At 41.5% G+C, this 20618-nt stretch overlaps 1 protein-coding gene across 1 annotated transcript in view; it reads right to left on the reverse strand.

Annotated features, from left to right (window-relative positions):
- The window catches only part of GTF3C1 (general transcription factor IIIC subunit 1), a gene marked incomplete in the record, with an annotated part of 1808906 nt that overhangs the window by 239989 nt on the left and 1548299 nt on the right, over positions 1-20618 (reverse strand). Inside the window, 1 exon segment of the mRNA XM_044089472.1 lies at positions 7777-8380. Within this exon segment, the coding sequence (XP_043945407.1) occupies positions 7777-8380 (604 nt within the window).

Consider the following 20618-nt stretch of genomic DNA (forward strand, 5'->3'; position numbering starts at 1 on the left):
GTCACACGCAAGACATTTTAGGAACCGATTCTCAAAATATAACTTCAGGGAAGCTAAACGACTATGTAGGGGCTTGGGTAGAAAGGCCTTACAAACAGTACAAGCAGTATGGTCATAGTCTGAGCCTAGACAAAACAAGCAAAGGTCATGAGAGTCCTTATGTGGAATCTGCCTTCCACATTGACATTTGCCCTTCCTAGCTAACATGTAATCAAAACAGAACACAGTAGACAAAAAAGTAATGAAAAAAAACCCAATAAGGTACTTATCTGAACCAAAGTTCACAACTTGTCTGATGAGCGGCGACTGGAGCAGGCGACAGGATAGGCGGCAGAAAAGTTCTGAGGTTGATACGTGCCGACGTCCGCTTTATACCCAATGTCACTTTATGGCTGACATATGTTAGCTGATAGCACTAGACTTTTGTATACTGGCTGGAATTACTAGTCAGCCAGTGGTGGACTCCCTTATGTTGTGAATAGTGCAACATATGAATAGAATGACATCCATGCTCCTCAGAGAAGCTTTGAGGTACAGCATTGTCAGTCCCTCTGATACTGACAAGTTTAAGTTTCCCCTGCCTGAAGACAAGAGACAAACAGCTGTTGCAGAGAATGTGTCTGTCTTTTGGTCCTTAGCACGTTCTCAAGGAGCAACCTGAAGACAGCCAAACAGCTGTTGCAGAGAATGTGTCTGTCTTTCGGTCCTTAGCAGCTTCTCAAAGAGCAACACCAGAGAGACAAAAGAAAGTGGTGAGCAGCCCTTAGTACCCAAAATGGCTACAGAAGAGTCACCCATCACTGGCTGAGGTAAAAAGGAAGCTGGCTTTAAGACAAGAGCACTCATGTACAACTTTTTTCTTTTTGCAGATGAGGGAGGGAAGAACCAAACAACCCAAAGCCTGATTCATGAGACGACTAAAAAAATGTGTCTGATAAGCAGGTAGCACAGACTTGGACAGTCAGCACTACAATTTCACTGAATTGTGAAGTTTTGAGGTAAAAAAAAAAGAAAAAAAAAAGAAATTTAGTGGCAACCCCCAACCCTAGCCCCTAGCTATAAATTTAACTAAAACGTAAAATATTTTCTCATAAAAATACTAATTTGAAAGGAATTTCCCAACAAAAAACCCTGACAAAAATTTAAGTTTTTAAGGGTAAAATTTTTAGTGACATCTACTAAAAACACCAGTCCTAGCTTCTAGCAATACTTTGACAGGAAAAATAAATTTACTTGATAAAGTAGAAGGCAGTCCCCAATGAGTTACTTATCTGCTCAGTCTTGGAGAAGCACTAGCTGACTGCCAATCACGCAAAGGCTGTACTTAAGACAACATGAATGTTTTAAAGATTTGTCACCCTAAGCACCGACATTACACCACCTTCCTTTAGCTGTTCAGTGGTTAGGGCATGTGGAAGGTGCTCTTAAGCTTTGGAAGTCTCTGGCCATCATATCCTTAGGCAGAATATAATCCATACAGATTACGCTTCTGCAACAGTGATCTAATGATGAACAACTCTGTGATTTCCAAAATTCCAATCAGCTTAACTGCTGAGTCTGGCAGTGTACCCTCTCTTTTGTACTGAAGCTTGCCCAGAATGAAGACAGCACGACATGTTGGGGTACTTGATATATAACAAGTATTTAATCACAGTGAAATTAGAAGATACCCTCTCCTGCTACTTTCAGCAAGGCTAGTTTTCATTTAAATTCATGTGCACGTGCTAAACTCTCACCAGTGTGTGCAATGACATACACCAGACTAGGTAACCAAAGCTTGCCCTTCCATGCTCCAGGTTGCCTCCACCCATTTACTAGAAAATATTAATATATACTTACCAGATCAACAAGGCTGTATAGACATGGGAAGTTAACAGAGAAGAAATTAAAAATGAGGGGAAACCCTCAGAAATAAATATTCTGATAAGTAAACATGGTATAGATGAAGCTGGGAGTTCTTCTCAGTCAGTACATAACTGGGAAAAATCCCAAGCAGTGGAGTAGCACTAAACCTGCCAGGAGATAGAAGCTGGATGACAGCCAAAAGGCCTTAGGCCATTCCTGAAGCAAAAAAAGTGACAAATGAGGTCCAGCTCCTGGAGATACTATCCAAGTGTTAATGCTTGGTGAAGGTGTGAAATGATCAAATGGCCACAGCAAAAAATGTCAGCAACTGAGGAGACATTTTTCAGACATGTGCTGGAAGCAACCACTCCTCTGGGTGGGGTAGACATCGAGAGTATTTTTCAACAGATGTTGAATTGCCTAATGTCAAAAGACAATGCAGTTAGCAATTTATTTAGAAAGGGTTACTACCAATCCTCTCCTACATCCCCGGAGCCAAGATGGGGCATCTCTTTACGTTTTTTGCAGCTCAAGCACTCAATTCAAGTTGAACTTGAGCTGGTGGTGCATATCCAGAGCATGCATGCCCATGCTCCCCCCCGGTTACTGCCATTAGGTGAAAAAAATGAGAGGAACTGAGTAGTTTAAGGACAATTTTGGCACTATTTTTAGGAGGAAACGTGGAATAGTCATAACAGTCATTCAGCTCATGTAAACTGTTACACAACCTCCTAAGCAATGTTATGATTGGGCCTTGTGTTACGCACTAATAACAGACAGTGATGGCTGGCAAAGGACAGCGGCAGATGTTAAAACAGCTTTGTTTTTGCCTGCTCTCTGTGCCTGTCAACTGTCCCTCAGTTTGTCTCCTATTTTTGCCTCATCCCTTGTAAATTTTTTTGATTTTTTGTTGAATCACTGTGGATTACAGTCAGTTAAAAATGACAGAATCAGTGTTTCATACTTATTCAGGAAATTAATACTAATGCAAAACCTGCTGTTTTTTTTTTTTAACTTTTTAAGAGAATTAGAATATTTAAAAAAAACTGTCCCCAATTCTGATCCCTTGTTCCCCACCCTCCAAAAACTGTACACAAATAAGCTGAGAGGTGTGTTGATGTCTGGATGTGCTCGTAAATTGATTCACCAATTTTGAAAGCAGGCAAAACACTTCATTCTTTTTTTTTATGCAACTAATAGCACTTGGGGTAGACACTATAATGAATTATTATTGTATCCCATCAGTCAAAACCTTTTATTATGTACTCAACATGGATGCCAGGATTCATGTGAATTTCAAGGCATCCATGTCACAAAGACGTAAGACTGTTAAAATTAGACACCAGATAATAATACCCTGTTTTCACAATCAATATTTGGTCTTGCTTTTGAAGCATTTTTTTAAACATCTCATTTACTGATTTTTTTTATCATATAGTCCAGAACGCACATGCCATGTTCAAAAAAGAACTATAACAGTTCTCATACGGGTTGGAGTTTTGCCAAATAAATTCACAAGAGTATATCACTGTAGTAGAAATCTAGGTAAAGCACCATAAACGACTCTACCAAAGATCCATCAGTGAAATCCTTCAACTTAAAAATTTAAATTACGAGTCTGAAAGCATGATGTGGCATTAAACAACTAGCAAAAGGAAACACGGTTTTCCAACCCATCACAAGCTATCTTACATAAAAACAAAATGATTAGTCCATACCATCAGAAATGGCAGATTTTAGCTAGACTACTCAAAAAGTACAGACATTTTTAAAAAAAATAACCATGCATTTCTACATACATTTGCGTGTCTTCAAACAAGATTCATGCAACGGTTCTGTTAAGAATAACTTTCTTCTCTTTAACCAATGTTTTAGCACAAAAAAAATACCCTACCTGACACAAAACATCAGAATATATTGTTTTTCAGAATTACTACAAATTGGTATGCATAGAAGACTGAAGAACCATTTAAAGCCTGGGATTCAGAGAAAGAAGTCAGATGACGAGTTAACTGCCTATCACAAGTAGATCAATTTACACAACCATGAAAAAAGTGATTCAGAAACAGCTTTAGTTGCAATTAGGATGATCTCATTATCTGCTAATTTGCATATGTCTAAATGGTTTCTGCCACTCATGCTAAAAGCACTTTGCGGCAGTAATGTCCCCTGGAGGCCCATTAATTGTTTACGCACAGACACCACACCTTTCAACTGTCCTGAGGTTTGCAGAACTCCCTGACATTGTCCCATGCGTTTGCTTGTTCCTTTGCAATCATTAAGACTTTCTGGTAAACCACAGATGTTTACAGTCAGTTAATAATGCCATATATTAGCTTTTCATACTTCTTATTCAGAAAATGCAATCTGATGCTCAGCCTGTTGTTCCTATTAACATTTTATGTGAATTAGAGAAACACTTAAAAATTGTCCGATTGTGGACATTTGTCCCATCATTATTTCTATCTTGGTCTGAAAGTCTTGAGCAAGGGCATGGAGAGGTATGGCAGGTACTCCCTTATTTACATGTGAGCGTACACACACACACACACACACACACACACACACTCTCTCTCTCCCACCCACCATCCCTTAGCTAAACTACTGCAACCACCAGATGGATACACACACACCCTTCTACACCCATATGCTTGCAGACATGCATACATACTGCCACACATGGGTCTATATTATATTGTTGACAGCTGACAATGTCGACTTTGAATTGTTCGACACCAAAATGTAGAACTACAAAAATAGCGAACATCCATATAACCAATTTCTTTCCAACAGAAAGAAATCGGTTGGCCAAACACCAATGGCACACAAACAAATATATTTAAGTGGGGGGGCTTTGCCCCCCACACTGCCAAATGGGGGGCTGTGCCCCCCCACACCCCCCTAACTAAATATTCTAACTCTGAGACCGCACTACACTCAGGGAAAGGGCAGGTGTCAGAGAACAGAAAGAAATCGGTTATTTGGCTGTTCGTTATTTTTGTAATTCGAAATTTTGGTGTCGAACAATTCAGAGTCGACATTGTCAGCTGTTGACAATATAATATAGACCCCCCACACACACACACAGACACACACACCCCTACCCTGATGTCTCCATTGAACTTTGCTGCACTTAACTATACCATGACTTCTTCCATAAAGAAAAATTGGTGACTGCAGCCTTTTGGTAGAGTTAAATTTCTTGGCTGGCTGTGAAAATTTTAAACAACTGAGCAATTCTTTGAACTGTTTGGCAGAGTAAATCTATAGCTGCAGGCATTTCTGGGGAAAGCACATGTCCAATTAGCATTAGCCACTCCACTAGATAGCCTCATTACCCTTTACCATGGCCAGCTAGACCACCCTAACTCCTGGTACCTTCTGCTCACTGAAAAGAACTGCAGTGGGGCAGTCTCTGCCTGGAAAGGGGGTTACCGCTTGAGGTAAGGCTTATCATTCACACTGGCCCCCTGGGGATCCCAGCTAAAATCTTGGACAATATCTTCTGAATCCATGGATTTTAAGAGCCCCATATACCCTTTACAATATCCACCTTATCATGCACTAAATCATGCACTAAACAAACACAATTCAGCAGTTTCAAAACACAAGAAATAAATCAGCTGATTGATTTTCTTTGCATGTATTTCATGATCAGTTGGGTATTTTGCCCATAAGTAACATGAACTGTTGGTGCACAAGTTTGATACAGAAGCATTTTATGTGCATTCTGTCAGATATTGTCCCATTTTTGAAATATATATATATATATATATATATATATATATATACATACATACACAGACACAGACACTCACACACATATATATATATATATATATATATATATATATATATATATATATATATATATATATAGCTCAGAGTCAGCTGTTACCAGCAGAACTTAGAGAGGATTTTAGTATTACATAAAAAGAAAAAATATTTTTTTTCCTGAGATATATATATCAAAGTTGAGGGAAAAAAACAGTTTTCTCTATTATCTTGAAAATGTGAAGAATTTTAGCAGATCCACTCTACTTAGCTTTAGCAATGGATAAGCTCTGGGAGGAAGATACAATTTGCTTAATATAACAAAAGTATTATATAACAAAGTTTTCAATTAAATAAAACAGATGCACATTTTCTAGCACTAGAAATTTAGAGATTCGTAACTGTTCTGAAGAATTAATGTTAATATCTGGATTATTTAATAATGACTGTCAAAATAAAAATCTCATTGAATACATCTAATTTTTTAAAAAGAAGATGAAACCCCAGAAATAATAATTTAAAATAAGCAGGAAGTATACAGAACTGCCACAAATGTCGGTCTGCAAACAGTACAGATTTCAAGGAGACTTCTTTTCTCTAAACGTTGTGTTCTAATGGCAGACGTGAGCAACAGTACTAATTTAGATGAGGGGAAGTAGCAAGACATGAAAAGTTATGATCACTTTGCTGCTAAGTAATAGAGACTGACATTTAGAATCTCCAGACCCCCTTTAATTTTGTATCAAACAGCTTATTGAAACTAATTCTTGGTGTGTTACTATTCCATAAAAATTCAGACATCTTATTTACTGACTTAAACATTTCCTTGGGCATATGGTAGAGTAGTTACTACTACAAAAAAAAAAAAAAAGATTAGTCCACAGACTTCCTTAAGTTGAAATCTACGGCCCTGCCCCAAAGACTTTGACTGACTGTAGGAAGCCGAATGGCGCATCAGCTTCCACTGAAGAGCAAAAAAAGGAAAGGACTTCGGCTGGGCTGAGACTGTTGGCAGTTGATTGGTCTATCCATGTCCCGATCAGCTCCTCAAGTGAAGGAGAAAAAAAAAAAACAGAAAGAAACTCTTCTGTACCAGCACTGTGGTATTCGTGACTGCATCCTCTAACACTTCGCAGCTGTCTCCTTCCCCCATCCTAGCTACACTACTGTTCTACAAAATAAAGCAGCTCTATGGCAATTATGACAACCAGGCAGATACTTCTTGTTGAAAACCTGCTAATTTACATTTATTAGCATTCTACAGCAATTCCATGAGGGACTGCAACAGCAAAGCTTTGTCTCTTGCTAACAGAAACAGATTTCAGACCACATGACATACAGGTTGAGATATTACCACACACCTTGCAGGTGTATCAATTACAGACAGAAGCATTGTGATAATCTAAGTTGGCATGGGTCATGGTCATACTAGGAGTCCGGTCACTATTATTCTGATAGAAGCTGGGGCATTTTTGCTTCAGTCAAATGAAGAGACAGCTAAGTATATGGGCTGGCAACTGTTACAGCTTTGCAGTCCAGATGCACCATAATGGGGAGTGGGAATTACTAATGTCAGCCATGTCTAGGTGTCTCTGTTAGTGAACAGGCAACCAAGGGTGCTCTTCTTTATACATAGTGAATTGGCCCTTACAGTGACAGTAATTATTCAGTGATGGGTCTTTCAGGGAGGGTATGTTACGCACTCTCCTAGCTATAAGACTTCCAATCTGACTTTAGGTCACACAATAACAGCACATGTGGTTTTGTATGTTCAAAGACTCACATTAACAGTTACGAAAAGCTGACACGTGAAACTCCTGGCTTAACAGAGGCAATGACAAATTTATTTTCTGTCATAATACAAGTTACGTGAATATTTGCTTAAACTATTAACTGATGTTTCATGTATGTGCAATATTGACAAAAGAGAATAAAAACTGTGGAAACAGGTGCTAATCCAGTATTACAAGCATCAAAACTGACTTACAGAGGACAAGGAATGTGAGGACAGAGAATGTGAGCGGTAGAAGTACCATATTTCAAATTAAGTGAAAACCTACAAGGAAATTATCATGAAGTGAATGTACAAAATAACAATAAAAATGTGACAACCTCTAAGATGTTCTGCTGATGGAAAAGGATATTCAGAAATCTTACCCTGAGAATCTTTTTCTGAAAAGCTTTCTGTTTCTTCTAGAAGACTCTGTTGTTGGCTGTCTTGACCCTTGTCCTGAAGCTTGTCAGAAGTCTCTGGCTCCAGCTGATCGCAAATTTCTGTTCTTTTCAATACAGACTGCAGAGCAACATCTGAGTCACAACTTAGAGTTCTTGGTGATGTAGGCAAGCCTTGGCCTTGTAAAACTTTCTTTTTAGGAGGCCTTCTGGACTCGGACTCAGAGTCAATATCTTCATGAGATTGCTTCACAGTCTGCTCAATGTCTATAACACTCTGGTCACTATCTACCTGTTCCGCTTCTACACTCTGTGAACTGCTTCTCTCTCTTTCTATTACAGATGACAATGGAGTTTCCATGCTTGATACCAAAGATTCAGCAGGGTTATCCTGAGCAACCTCCACCTCTTGATTCTGAGCCGAAGATGAAGCTTGTCCTTCAGAATTTAAAATGTATTCCTTAAAAAAATGCTTTGTACTGTACCTTAAATTAACATAATGCAGCAACCACGGTTTTGCATATATTAATGCAACATATCTCACAGTATTAGACCCGACTCTCAGAACTTGTTCCAGGTCTACCAAATCCTGTAGCAAGAAAAACAAATAGATACAGTTATTTACAGGATATTAAAGGAAGAATGCATCAAATTTCAAAAAAAAAAAATTAAATTATTCATTCTGTTCTTGCACAGTCACTGTACTACAGAGAAAAAAAAACTGTTCCACTCATATGGCATCCTCTTGTTGATTATATTATATAAAAGCCCCTCTAGAGACATTTTCTTTATAATCATATTAACCTTAAAAATATTCAACAAATGCAACATTGCAAATATGAAAAGTGTTCTACTTCTGCATCTTAATGGTGTACAGAGCTCACCAAGAGAGGCCATTTTCAAAAGAATTAATGTCATTTACATAACCATTCTAAACTTCATATAAATCATCTTTGTCACCATGCAACATGGATAGATGTAAAGAAGCGTGATCTACTCCATAAGCATTCTTTTTGGAAGCTAAAAAATGCACTCCATCTTGTTTTGTTTGACATGTTAACCCATATATAAGTAAACATTTCATAAGTAAATCATAAGACATCTTTGACAGTGGAAGTCTTTGGGACATGCTCTCTCAACCTCCCCCAAACCAAGGAACATGAATTAATGCGCCAATAAAGACAATTCAGTGATGCACTCTTGGAGTGCTACTTTTTGTATTAAAAATGAGGTCCCACCTGCCTAAACTAGTGGCATATTAGAGCAAAGGTAATTAATGCTCATCCAATAGCTACAGATTGAAACTATTAATATCTTCTTATTCTGCCTAAGCTTTCCTCTGCATGTGGAAAACAGTTTCCTAATTGTACAACTGCATTCTTACTGCTGACTCTCCTCTATGGTACTAGACTTTTCCTTCTATATTTCTGGACATATCCAAAGGGCAGTTTCAGGCGTAAACATTTTTTGTTCTTTTTCTTTTCTTTTTCTCCCCTTTGCCTGCTGATAGTGGAGCCTTCAAAATGGTACATGGCTCATTTACTCCCTGTTGATGAAGATTATCCTTAGATTCACCAAGGCAGGAGCCTATACGAGAGACCATCTGGGCAAACAGTGGGGATGTGCTCTTGACAGCACTGCAGCAAAGACAGCATTTTTGCACTGAAGCATTTATCCCATCACCCTGGTGGTGATGTGCACATCTGCATCACCACAGTGACTGCCAAACCTCCCCCCCCCCCCCATCCATGCATACATACTTCTTCATATACAGGATAAGAGCTGCCATCACCAGCTTGGACAGCCACAATACACTCCCTTTCCTACAGCACTTCCTACATCTGCACCCTGAAACTTTCATGCTGGCAGTGATATAGCGGAGACAGCCAGATGGGAGCCATCTCCCTCCCCCTAGGATAGGCACCACCCATCCTTCATACCAGCATTGCCACTTGCCCAGGTTGCTAATCAAACTTATGTTGCCTGGGCAGTAGTCATGGCTTTAATTTCTTTATGCCTTGCTCTATGTCACAAGGCTGGCTAAACACCTTTTTTTCTTAATTCTCGGAGTGTGGAGAAAGTACAGTTTTGTACCTACCATAAATGTAGATGTTCGAAGATCCACATTGCTGCAGTCCTTACTTATGGGTAATCCGCTGTCCTCGGTCGGCCCGAATACCAAAGTATTAGGCTGACGTCAGTCATGGGCGCTCAGAACTGACATCAGGGTATAAAAGCGCATGACCGACGTCATATCCTCAGTCTTTTCTTGCCCCAGATGTCAGAAGGCCCTAAAAAGAAAGGCCACAGCCCAAAAACAGGATACCTCCCAAAAACATGCCCAACAACAACCAAAACCCAAACTATATTACCATGCCAAACTACAGAGGGGAAGGAGGAACTGCAGCAATGTGGATCTTCGAACATCTACATTTATGGTAGGTACAAAACTGTACTATGTTCTTCATCTCACATTGCTGCAGTCCTTACTTATGGGTAGAATCCCAAAGCAGAGGTAAAGGGAGGATGGCAAAATCATAAAGCATTAGGGGCTGCTAAAATGCCCTGTAATATAGCAGAGGCAAATCCAGCCCTAGACTTAGAATAAAGAGGAAGGTGGTAATGCTTGGAAAAAGTATGTACTGAACTCCAAGTGGCTGCTTCCAAAATATCTTTTGTAGCTACCCCTTAGAAAGGCAGTAGAAGTGGTAGCTCTAGTGGAATGAGGTCTGATTCCAGCCGAACCTCCTTACCATGATGGGAATAACAGAAAGAAATACAAAACCCAATCCATTTAGAAATAGTTTGTTTTGAAACAGGTTTCTGAGAACCCAAAGCAAAGAAACAAACAACTACTGAGACTGCCTGAACCCCTTGGTTCTGCTCAAATAATAACGTAACTGTCTGTGAATATCCAAAGTATGCAAAATCGTCTCCCCTTTATTTTGGGGGTTTGCATAAAAAGTAGGCAAATGAATAGTTTGGTTCAAGGCCACACTAGAAACCACTTTAGGCATAAAGGAAGGATTAGTAAGATACCCTATCCTTATGAAAAATCAGGAAAGGTTCCACTGCCATAAGGGCCTGTAATTCAGAAACCCTTCTTGCAGAGGTAATGGCCAACAAAAAAGCAGTCTTCCATGATAAATACTTTAACTCGGCAGTAGCTGCAGGCTCAAAAGGTTGTAGAGTAAGTTTTTCCAACACAAAATTGAGATCCCAAGCAGGAGTAGGAGCTCTACGTGGGGTCTTATGTTCTTTGCCCCTCTAAGAAATTGCTTAAACAAAGGATGGGAAAACAAAGGAGGGTCACAGTCATAGTGAGCCGAATGGCTGCAGCATGAACCTTTATCGAGGAGAAAGACAAACCCTTGTCCAATAACTCAGTAAGATATTGAAGAGAAACACTTAAATCAGGCTTGGAAACATCAAAGTCCTTCGCTCTGCTCCAAAGAAAAAATCTCCTCCATTTATCTGCGTAAACTTTCTCCAAAATAACATTCAAAACTTGTTGTGGAAGCTGAGACCTCCAGGGTCTAGAACAGAATATGCCAGGCTGTGAGATGCAGAGACTGAATCTTGACATTGATTGTGATTGCCTAGACAAAAGATCAAGGTAGGGACATGGAGGCTCCCGTACTAAACTCCTCAGTAGTGGGTACCAGTGCTGTCGAGGCCAATCCGGCGCTATCAGAATCATGGATGGCTTGTCTATTCTGGCCTTCAGGAGTACCTTGGGAATGAGAGGCAGAGGTGGAAAGGCATAGACATGAAGATTGCTCCAACTGAATGATAGAGCATCCACCTTCCAAGCTGTGGGATGAAACATTTTTGTGCAAAACTTTGGCAACTGGTAATTTAGTGGAGAAGCGAACAGATCTATGTCTGGAGTCCCCCATAACACTGTCAACTTCTGAAACACATGAGGATCCAGTTTCCACCGTGAGGATCCACAATTTGTCTGCTCAACACATCTGCTAAGGAGTTCTGTGCTCCTGGTAGAAACCTTGCCTGAAGATTGAGTTGTAAACTGAGAGCAGTCTCCCACAAAATCATCGCTTGCCTGCAAAGAGGGTACAAATGGGTTCCCCTTGCTTGTTGATGTACCACATGACAGTAGTGTTGTCTGTTTGAATCAACACCTGTCCTGGGTGAAGTAAATCCCTGAAAGCCATCAATGCAAATTGAACTGCTAACATCTCCTTCAAGTTGATATGCAAATGTTGAAGTCTGACAGGCCACGTGTCTTGCACCCATTTTCCATTGAGGTGTGCTCCCAAGCCTTGTCCGAGGCATCTGTCGTTAAAATCTGACTCGCCTCTGGTCGGGTCACAGAGAGTCCCTTGTTTAGGTGACATTCCTGAGCCCACCACAAAAATTCCTTCTGAATGCAAGGTATTATTGGAATGACAGTGTCTAGATCTTGGCAGTGTTGTGTCCATACATTTTGAGATACCATTGAAGCTTCCTCATATGCAGTTTGGCATTGGGAAGCACCAGAATACAAGATGCCATGAACCCCAAGGCTTGAAGGACTGTCCTTGCAGTCAGCCTGGACTGTAGAGACATTTGATGGAAATAAAGAGAAAGGCTTCTTTGTTTGTCCGGGGTCAAAAGGCCATCTGGGAAGCTGTATTCAGTCTCACACCCAGAAAGCACATGTCCTGAGAGGGTACTAGACTGGACTTTGTTTCGCACAGAATACCCTAGGCATCTTAACACTACCATCACATACTGTAGATGATGAAGAAGTTCGTCCTTTGTGTTGTGCAATAATCAGGCAATCGTCCAAATAAGGATAAATCTGTATTCCTCTTAACCTGAAAAAGGCTATCACTGGAGCCAGAACCTTGTGAAACACTCTGGCGCAGTAGATAAAGCCAAAAGCATGCAGAGAGAACTGATAATGTACATTTCCAGCCGAAGCGCAGGGACCTCCTGCAACTGGGCCTGATAGGAACATGAAGATAAGCCTCTTTGAGACCCAGAGTTACCATCCAGTGATCTTTTCCCAACAGAGGTAAAAGCTGTTGTAACGTCAGCATTTTGAACTTTGGAATGTCCAGATAAGTGTTGAGGATAGATAAATCCAAAATTGGTCTCCACGTGTTCCCTCTTTGGTACTAGAAACAGGCGAGAGGAACTGGCTGTATAGCTCCTATTTGAAGAAGCAAAGAAATCTGCTTGTGAGCCTCTATCCTTTGCCGAGGAGCTGGCATGCCTTTGAAAGGAGGCAATGTATGGAAATAAAACTTGTAGCCTCGGTTTATAATGTCCAATACCCATTAGTCCTGGGTGACTAAAAGCCAGTTTTGCTTGAAGAGTGCTAACTTTCCTCCCAAAGGAGCTGCCAGGCAAGAAGAATCTGGCAGCTGAAAATGCAGGTCATTGGGCCTGTTTACGAAAGGACTGGCCCCTGCCCTCACCTGCAGATTGTGCAGGTGAACTCCAAGTTCTAGGCCTGAACGTACTGTGAGCTCTGCCCCTGCCACGCCTAGATCTACCCCTAGATTGAGAATCAGAAGAAGGGTAGGTCCACCTCTTAGTAGGCCAATTTCTACTAAACTTTGGAGGTTGCACCTGCAAAAAATCTTTAACAGTCTGCATAGACTTAGCCTTGTCTTCCATTTTCTTCAAAACCGATTCCACAGGGGGACCAAACAAAACTTCAGACTGTAAAGGGGCATCCAGAATTCTAGTTTTAACATGCTCGACAAATTCTGATCCTTAAGCAAGAACTGAACCAGTGGCAGCCACCCTAGAAGAGCCCCTGCAGCATCAAAACCACACTGCAAAGAATGCTTACCCACCTGTTCAGAGACATGTACTAAATCCTGCAATTCTTTACACTCTATGCCCTCTGCCAAAGCATCCACTTTAGATTTTAGCTGAGAAAGGAGGAAATTCTGATACTTCAACATATGAAACTGGCAATTTAAAGCCCTCATTGCTAAAGTAGAAGAGGTATACACCTTCTTACCCCATCTATCCAAAGCTCTAGCTTCCTTATCTAGAGGAACCGGATTCTTTACAACAGAGGCTCTAACACCCTTAGGCCCCTGACTAATAGTTTCTGGGTCCGCCTAGGACTCTTATACAGATATTTATGAGCCTCAGGCACCCTGTAATATCTGTCCGGTTTAACTAGGAGGCAAAGAATCTGGATTAAGGGAAGCCTCCGAGAAAACATCTTGAACAACATCCAAAACAGGAGGTATAGCCAAGGGTCTATGCTGTGGTAAAAACAAGAATTCCCTAAGCCTCTTCCTTGAATCAGAGAAATCCTGTCCTTCCCACTTAAATGCTCCTCATGGAATGCAGAGTTTTTTGAAAGAAAAAAAATCCTCTGGAGGAGAAGCAGAAGGAGTGGAATCCTCTGCATCAGAATCCGAATGAGGAAGAAAATCTAGAATATCTTCAGCAGAAGACTCTGAGTCATCTGTGGCCTGATCCAAACTTTCCAACTCTGGCTCCACCCTGGGCCTCTTATCAGGAGGGGGCATAGAACCTCTAATTAAAGTAATCAAATCTTCTGCCATTTTAAGCATGTGCTTTTTAGGCACAGACCCTGAAGTACCTGGAGGGACACCAGAGGAAGGCAAAACAGACCTGCCCTTAGAAGAAGCCTTAGGAATAGAAGCAGAGGCCCTAACCACCTTAGGCATAGAGAACAGTAACTTGAGAGGCCCTTCAGCCTGACCTGACTCCTGGGAGGCCACATCCTGCAAATCAAAGTTACAGAAACTTCAGCCGGATCCCCTGCTCTACTGAAGCTTCTGGCGCGAATCAACCTGTCTAGGTTTCAAGGATTTGTCTTTGCCGGAGGATCCGACGGCATATTATAATTACACCCCTAACCTAACCTTCTTTTTATAGCAAACTCCCAAACAAGGAATGATAATCTGTTTCCCACAAGAAATACAATTATTCACTTTTTCTGACATCCGAATTAACTGAGGCAAGAAAACAAAAGAAACTCAGAATTTGCAACGCTGCTTCTGCATCGGACCATGCGGCAAAAGACTGAGGATATGGCGTGGGTCAGCGCTTTTACACCCTGACGCTCTGATGTCAGTTATGACCGACGCCAGCCTAATACTTTGGTATTCGGGCCGACCGAGGACAGCGGATTACCCATAAGTAAGGACTGCAGCAATGTGAGATGAAGAACATCTGCATGCTTCAACCTTGGGTCTGTTATAATCTCACAGTGTTTATTTTTCCCCATGGAGATCTGATTAAAAAGATACTGTAGGCCTATCATTTTTACTCAGACTATGGACAGTATTTCCTATGCTTCTTTCAGGACACTATGGTGTGCATGTATTACTTAGCAGATTATTTTGGAAGCTATCCATTTCTGGCTTATTAGTGAAACGCTGTAACTGAACACATCCATGATGAAGGCCTTGGCGCTGTATAATTCTCTAACAGATTCCTCTCTTTTGCATTTTTTCCTCCATTCTTTATTTTCCATGATGGCAACAGACTGGAAATGTGTCAAAAGTGCACAGCCATGTTGTCATCTCTGACGAGTGACTGGCAGGGAAAGTACAGTTGTGTACACTTACCATAAATGTAGATGTTCGAGTGTATTCACTGTTGCAGTCATTACATCTGGGTAATCTGCTGGCAGGTTGCCCCCAGTCGGCCTGATTAACAAAGTCTTGGGTCCTGCGTTGGTTGCTGTCCCTTCTTACATGACGTCAGGTCGTCAGGGGTATAAAACATGCAGCCAACATCATTACATCAGTTTTTCTTGCCCCAGATGTCAGGTGCCCCCCAAATGGGGTGCAAATAAAAATTAAAAACACAAAAAGTATACCTCCAATCCCAAAAGCAAATACACCAAAAGGGCTTTTAAGCACAGTGAAAGAAAGTAGAGGCATAGCCAGAGAAAAATAGGGGGCTGGAGGGAGGGTAACCAGGACTGCAACAGTGAATACACTCAAACATCTACATTTACGGTAAGTGTACACAACTGTACTATGTTCTTTGTTTTTCACTGTTGCAGTCATTACATTTGGGTAGATTCCCAAAGCTATGGTTGGGTGGAGGGAATTATACAGCATTAGGACCAGCTATAAGGCCCTGCAGGGCAGCAGTGGCAAAGCCAGCACGGGATTTAGAGAGAAGTGGTAAATGGTAATGTTTGGTGAACGTATGAACTGAGCTCCAGGTAGCAGTTTCTAGAATGTCCCTGGTAGGAACACCTCTGAGAAAGGCTGTAGACATAGATGCAGCCCTTGTGGAATGGGATCTGATCCCCTGGGGGATAGTTTTTCATGGTGCATATAGCAGAAATTAATACAATGGCTTATCTATTTGGAAATGGTCTGCTTTGAAATAGCCTTTCCCTCTGCCCCTGCAGCAAATGCCACCAGCAGTTCTTCAGATTTTTTTGAGATTTTGTCCTGTTTAAGTAAAATCTACGTTGTCTGTGTACATCCAATGAATTCAGAATCTGCTCCCCCTTGTTCTGTGGATTGGGAAAGAAAGTTGGCAAATGAATGGTCTGATTAAGAGCCACACTGGATACCACCTTAGGCATGAAGGATGGATTGGTCCTGAGAGATACCCTGTCTGCTTGAAAAATGATGAAAGGCTCCACTGCCATAAGAGGCTGTAATTCGGAAATCCTTCTAGCTGAAGTGACTGCTAAAAGGAAAGCTGTTTTCCAGGAGAGAAATTTTAAGTCTGCCGTAGCAGCTGGCTCGAAAGGAGGGACAGTGAGCTTTTCCAATACAAAATTGAGGTCCCAGGCAGGGGTTGGAGCTCTCCTGGGTGGTCTTAAGTTTGTGGCCCCTCTGAGATACTGTTTTAGCAGAGGATGAGAGAAGAGGGGAGGTTCCGTGTTGTAATGAGCTGAAATGGTTGAGGCATGGATTTTTATGGAAGTAAAGTATAGGCCCTTTTGAAGCATCTCAGTTAAGTATTGTAAAATCTGAGGAATGTTGGGCACTGCTGTGCTTATCTCTTGAGATCGATTCCAGGCATAGAATCTTTTCCATTTGTCAGCATAAGATTTTCTAGTACTAGGCCTTCTCGTCTGCAAAATGACATCCATCACAGGTTTGCTGAGGGATGCTAAGGGTGAATTTAGGTGATTAGCCACGCTGCAAGATTCAAAGTTTGGAGCTGAGTGTGCAGAATTTGGTTGTTCTGCTGAGACAGTAAGTAAGATGTCTGAGGCAGGTGCCACGGTGGAAGGTGTGACACATTGTGCAGGAGTGGGTACCAGTGTTGGCGAGGCCAGTCTGGAGCAATCAAAATCATTTTTGGTTTGTCCTGTTTGACTTTTAGTAAAACTTTGGAGAGCAGAGGCAGAGGGGGAAAGGCATAGACTGATAGGTTTTTCCAGCTGAAGGATAGCGCATCCACTTCCCAGGCTTTTTTGTGATGAGTTCTTGTGTAAAATTTGTCCAACTGATCGTTCAGGGGTAAGGCAAAAAGATCTATGTCTGGGCTCCCCCATTTGCATGTCAACATGTTGAAAATCCGTGGTTCCAGTTTCCATTTGTGTGGGTCCATGAGATTTCTGCTTAGTTCGTCTGCCAGAGTATTCAGCTTTCCTGGCAGGAACTGAGCTTGTAGTTGTACTTGACAGGTCAAGGCCGTGTTCCACAATGTCATGACTAGTCTGCAAAGGGGGTAGGAGTGTGTACCCCCTGCTTGTTTATGTACCACATAACCGTGGTGTTGTCTGTCTTTATCATTAATTGTCCTGGATGAAGGTAGTCCTTGAAGGCTATCAGGGCATTCTGTACAGCTAGCATTTCTTTTTGATTGATATGAAGGTGCAATTGATTTGAGCTCCATTTGCCCTGAATGCACTTCCCTGCCAGATGTGCCCCCCAGCACGGTCTGATGCATCTGTAGTTAGGGTTTGGGCAGCAGGGGGGTGGTCTGAATGGCAGTCCCTTGTTTTGGTGGCAGGCCTCTGCCCGCCATAGAAACTCTAGTTGCAGGCAAGGTATAATAGGGATCATTGTTTCCAGGCTGTGACAATGCTGACTCCATAGACCTTTTAAGTACCACTGACTTTTCCTCATATGCAGTCTTGCATATGGAATTAGAAGAATGCGGAGGCCATGAACCCCAAGGCTTGCAGTATTTGCCTTGCAGAAAGCAGGGTTTTTGTGGCCAGCTGTTTGAAGTAAGTCACCAAATGAATTTGCTTCTCTGGCGTAAGGAAAGTCATCTGGGCAGTTGTATTCAAGCTTGCACCCAGGAATGTAATTTTTTGAGAGGGTACCAGTTGTGATTTCTTTTCGTTTATAGTGTACCCTAGACAGGTTAGAATTCTTTTTACAAATGCCAGATGGTTTAGAAGTGTGTCCTTGTTTTCTGTCTGAATTAGACAGTTGTCCAGGTATGGATATATTTGAATATTTCTTTGCCTGCAAAATGCAATTACTGGAGACAGGCACTTTGTAAAGACACTGGGTGAAGTAGATAAGCCAAAGGGCAGTGCAGAGAACTGGTAATGCAAGTAGTCTGCTTTGAAGTGGAGGTATCTTCTGCAATGTTCCCTGATTGGGATATGCAGGTAAGCCTCTTTTAAGTCTAGAGTTGCCATCCAGGCATCTTTGCCTAGCATAGGAAGTAACTGGTGAAGAGTCAGCATCCTGAATTTTTGGAATGTCCAGAAAGGTGTTTAGAGTAGACAAGTCCAGAATTGGACACCATGATTTGTCTTTTTTGGGTACCAGGAAAAGTCTTGAATAGAAACCTTGTCCTTTTTCCTCTTCTGGTACTGGTTGAATAGCCCCCATGCTCATGAGGGAAAGTACTTGTTTCTGAGCCTCTGCCCACTGATTCGGGGGCAGGTCTGGCCATCCGTTTGGAATTGGCAACATTTGGAAATGAAATCTGTATCCCTGGGATACTAGATTTAAAATCCATTTGTCCTGGGTTATAAGTTGCCAGTTTTCCCCCCAAAGGGGTGGCTAAAGGTAAGTGCTTGGTAAAGGGAAGTCACTGAGACTGCTTACCATAGGGAGGTGTCTTGTTGTTTCCAGATTTGGAAGAGGAGGCACCCCATTGTTTTGTTCTGAAAGTCCCTTGTGACTGAAACATGGAGCCTTTGGAATGTCTGGGTTTGACTTGAATGGCTCTCGAAGGAACTGTCAAGGACCAGTACTTAGTAGGCCAGTGCCTACTAAATCTTGGAGGTTGCACTTGTAAGAAATCTTTCACATTTTGCATAGATTTAGCTTTATCTTCCATCTTTTTTAAAACTTCTTCAGTCTCATTACCAAACAGACTGTCCTGTTGTAAAGGAGCATCCAACAATTTTGCTTTAACATAATCATGCAGATTTTGCTCATTGAGCCAAGCATGCCTTCTTAGCTTAGACCCAGTTACAGCAGCCCTACAAGAAGCCTCCAAAGAATGAAAACCACATTGCAAAGTATGTTTTCCAACTTGTTCAGTTGAATGCAATAAATCCTGTAATTCTTTGTTTTCCACACAGTCAGAAATTAACATCATTTTCTGTTTAAGCAGTCCCATGATATGCTGTTGATATTTTAGCATATGAAATTGACAGTTTAAAGCCCTGATTACCAAGGTTGCAGAAGTGTAAACCTTCTTACGCTATCAATCCAGCGCCCTGGAATCTCTATCAGAAGGGGTAGGATTTTTAGCAGTAGAAGCCTTAATGCCCTTGGGACCCTGAGAAATGGTTTCAGGATCTACAACAGGATTTTTGAAAAGGAATTTGTGGGAGTCACAAACCCTGTAGTATCTGTCTGGCTTACAAGGAGCCGGAGGCAGAGAATCAGGAGCCATACTCGATTCTGAAAACATATCATCAACAATGTCTAGAACAGGAGATATAGCCAAAGGCCTATGCTGAGGCAGAAGAAGAAAATCCCCAAGTCTCTTTTTAGATTCAGAAAAATCCTAACTTTCCCAGTGGAAATGTTCCCTTAAGGTATGTAAAGTTTCCCAAAAGAAAAATCCTCAGGGGGAGAAGCAGAAGGAATGGAATCTTCTGTATCAGAGTCCTCATAAGTAGGTATAGACAATTCCTGTTCATTAGAATAGTCAGAAGAAATAGAATCCTGTTCAGAAGATTCATAATCAATGTCTTGCCTAGGACTCTTAGAAGGGGGGGGGGTGGCTAATTAAATCTTCAGCCATTTTGATCATTTGTTTTTTAGGCATAGGGGCTTGCACATGTGGCCCAGGCATTGTTTTTTTAGGCACAGGTCGAGATTTTGGCCTTAGTTTTGAAGACGGCATCGGTCTAATATACAAATCTGTAGGCCTGAAAACACCCTCAGAAGCCGGTGCCTGCACAGCAGCTCTGGACCCATCCAAGGTAGAGACATCCGCGGGTTCCATAACTGAAGCATCTTGCGGCATACCGGACTCCGAATGGGTCTCAGTAGAGGCCTGGGAATCAGAAGTAGCGGGTATCAGGGGCTGCGAAAACTCCTCACTGAGTACCGGCGAACTGGCAACTGGCTTAGGAGAAGCGTCGTCGGCAGTTTTGGACCTCAACGGCCTGTCTGTCTTTTTCTTTGCGTTTTTTAGGTATTCCGGTAGTCGGATTGCTAACCGACAACATTTCTAGATAATTAAAGTGTGAGCCAAAATATTTAGAAGCAAAAATGTACCGACGTTTAATAGTGCGTTGATTAAATACAGTACAAATGAAAATCCTTATGAGGTATTTGCTTCCCACAAGTAATGCAATTGCTAACTTTTACTGACATCGGTAAGGAGCAAGAAAAAGTTTCCCCAACGGGGTACTTAGCTTTTTAGTTGAAGACTTCAGATCTGAAACTTGAAAACGAAAATTTCAGGAGTCTGCCGAC

Source organism: Protopterus annectens, chromosome 12.part0, assembly GCF_019279795.1.
Source record: "Protopterus annectens isolate FY-2018-M chromosome 12.part0, PAN1.0, whole genome shotgun sequence".
NCBI lineage: Eukaryota > Metazoa > Chordata > Ceratodontiformes > Protopteridae > Protopterus > Protopterus annectens.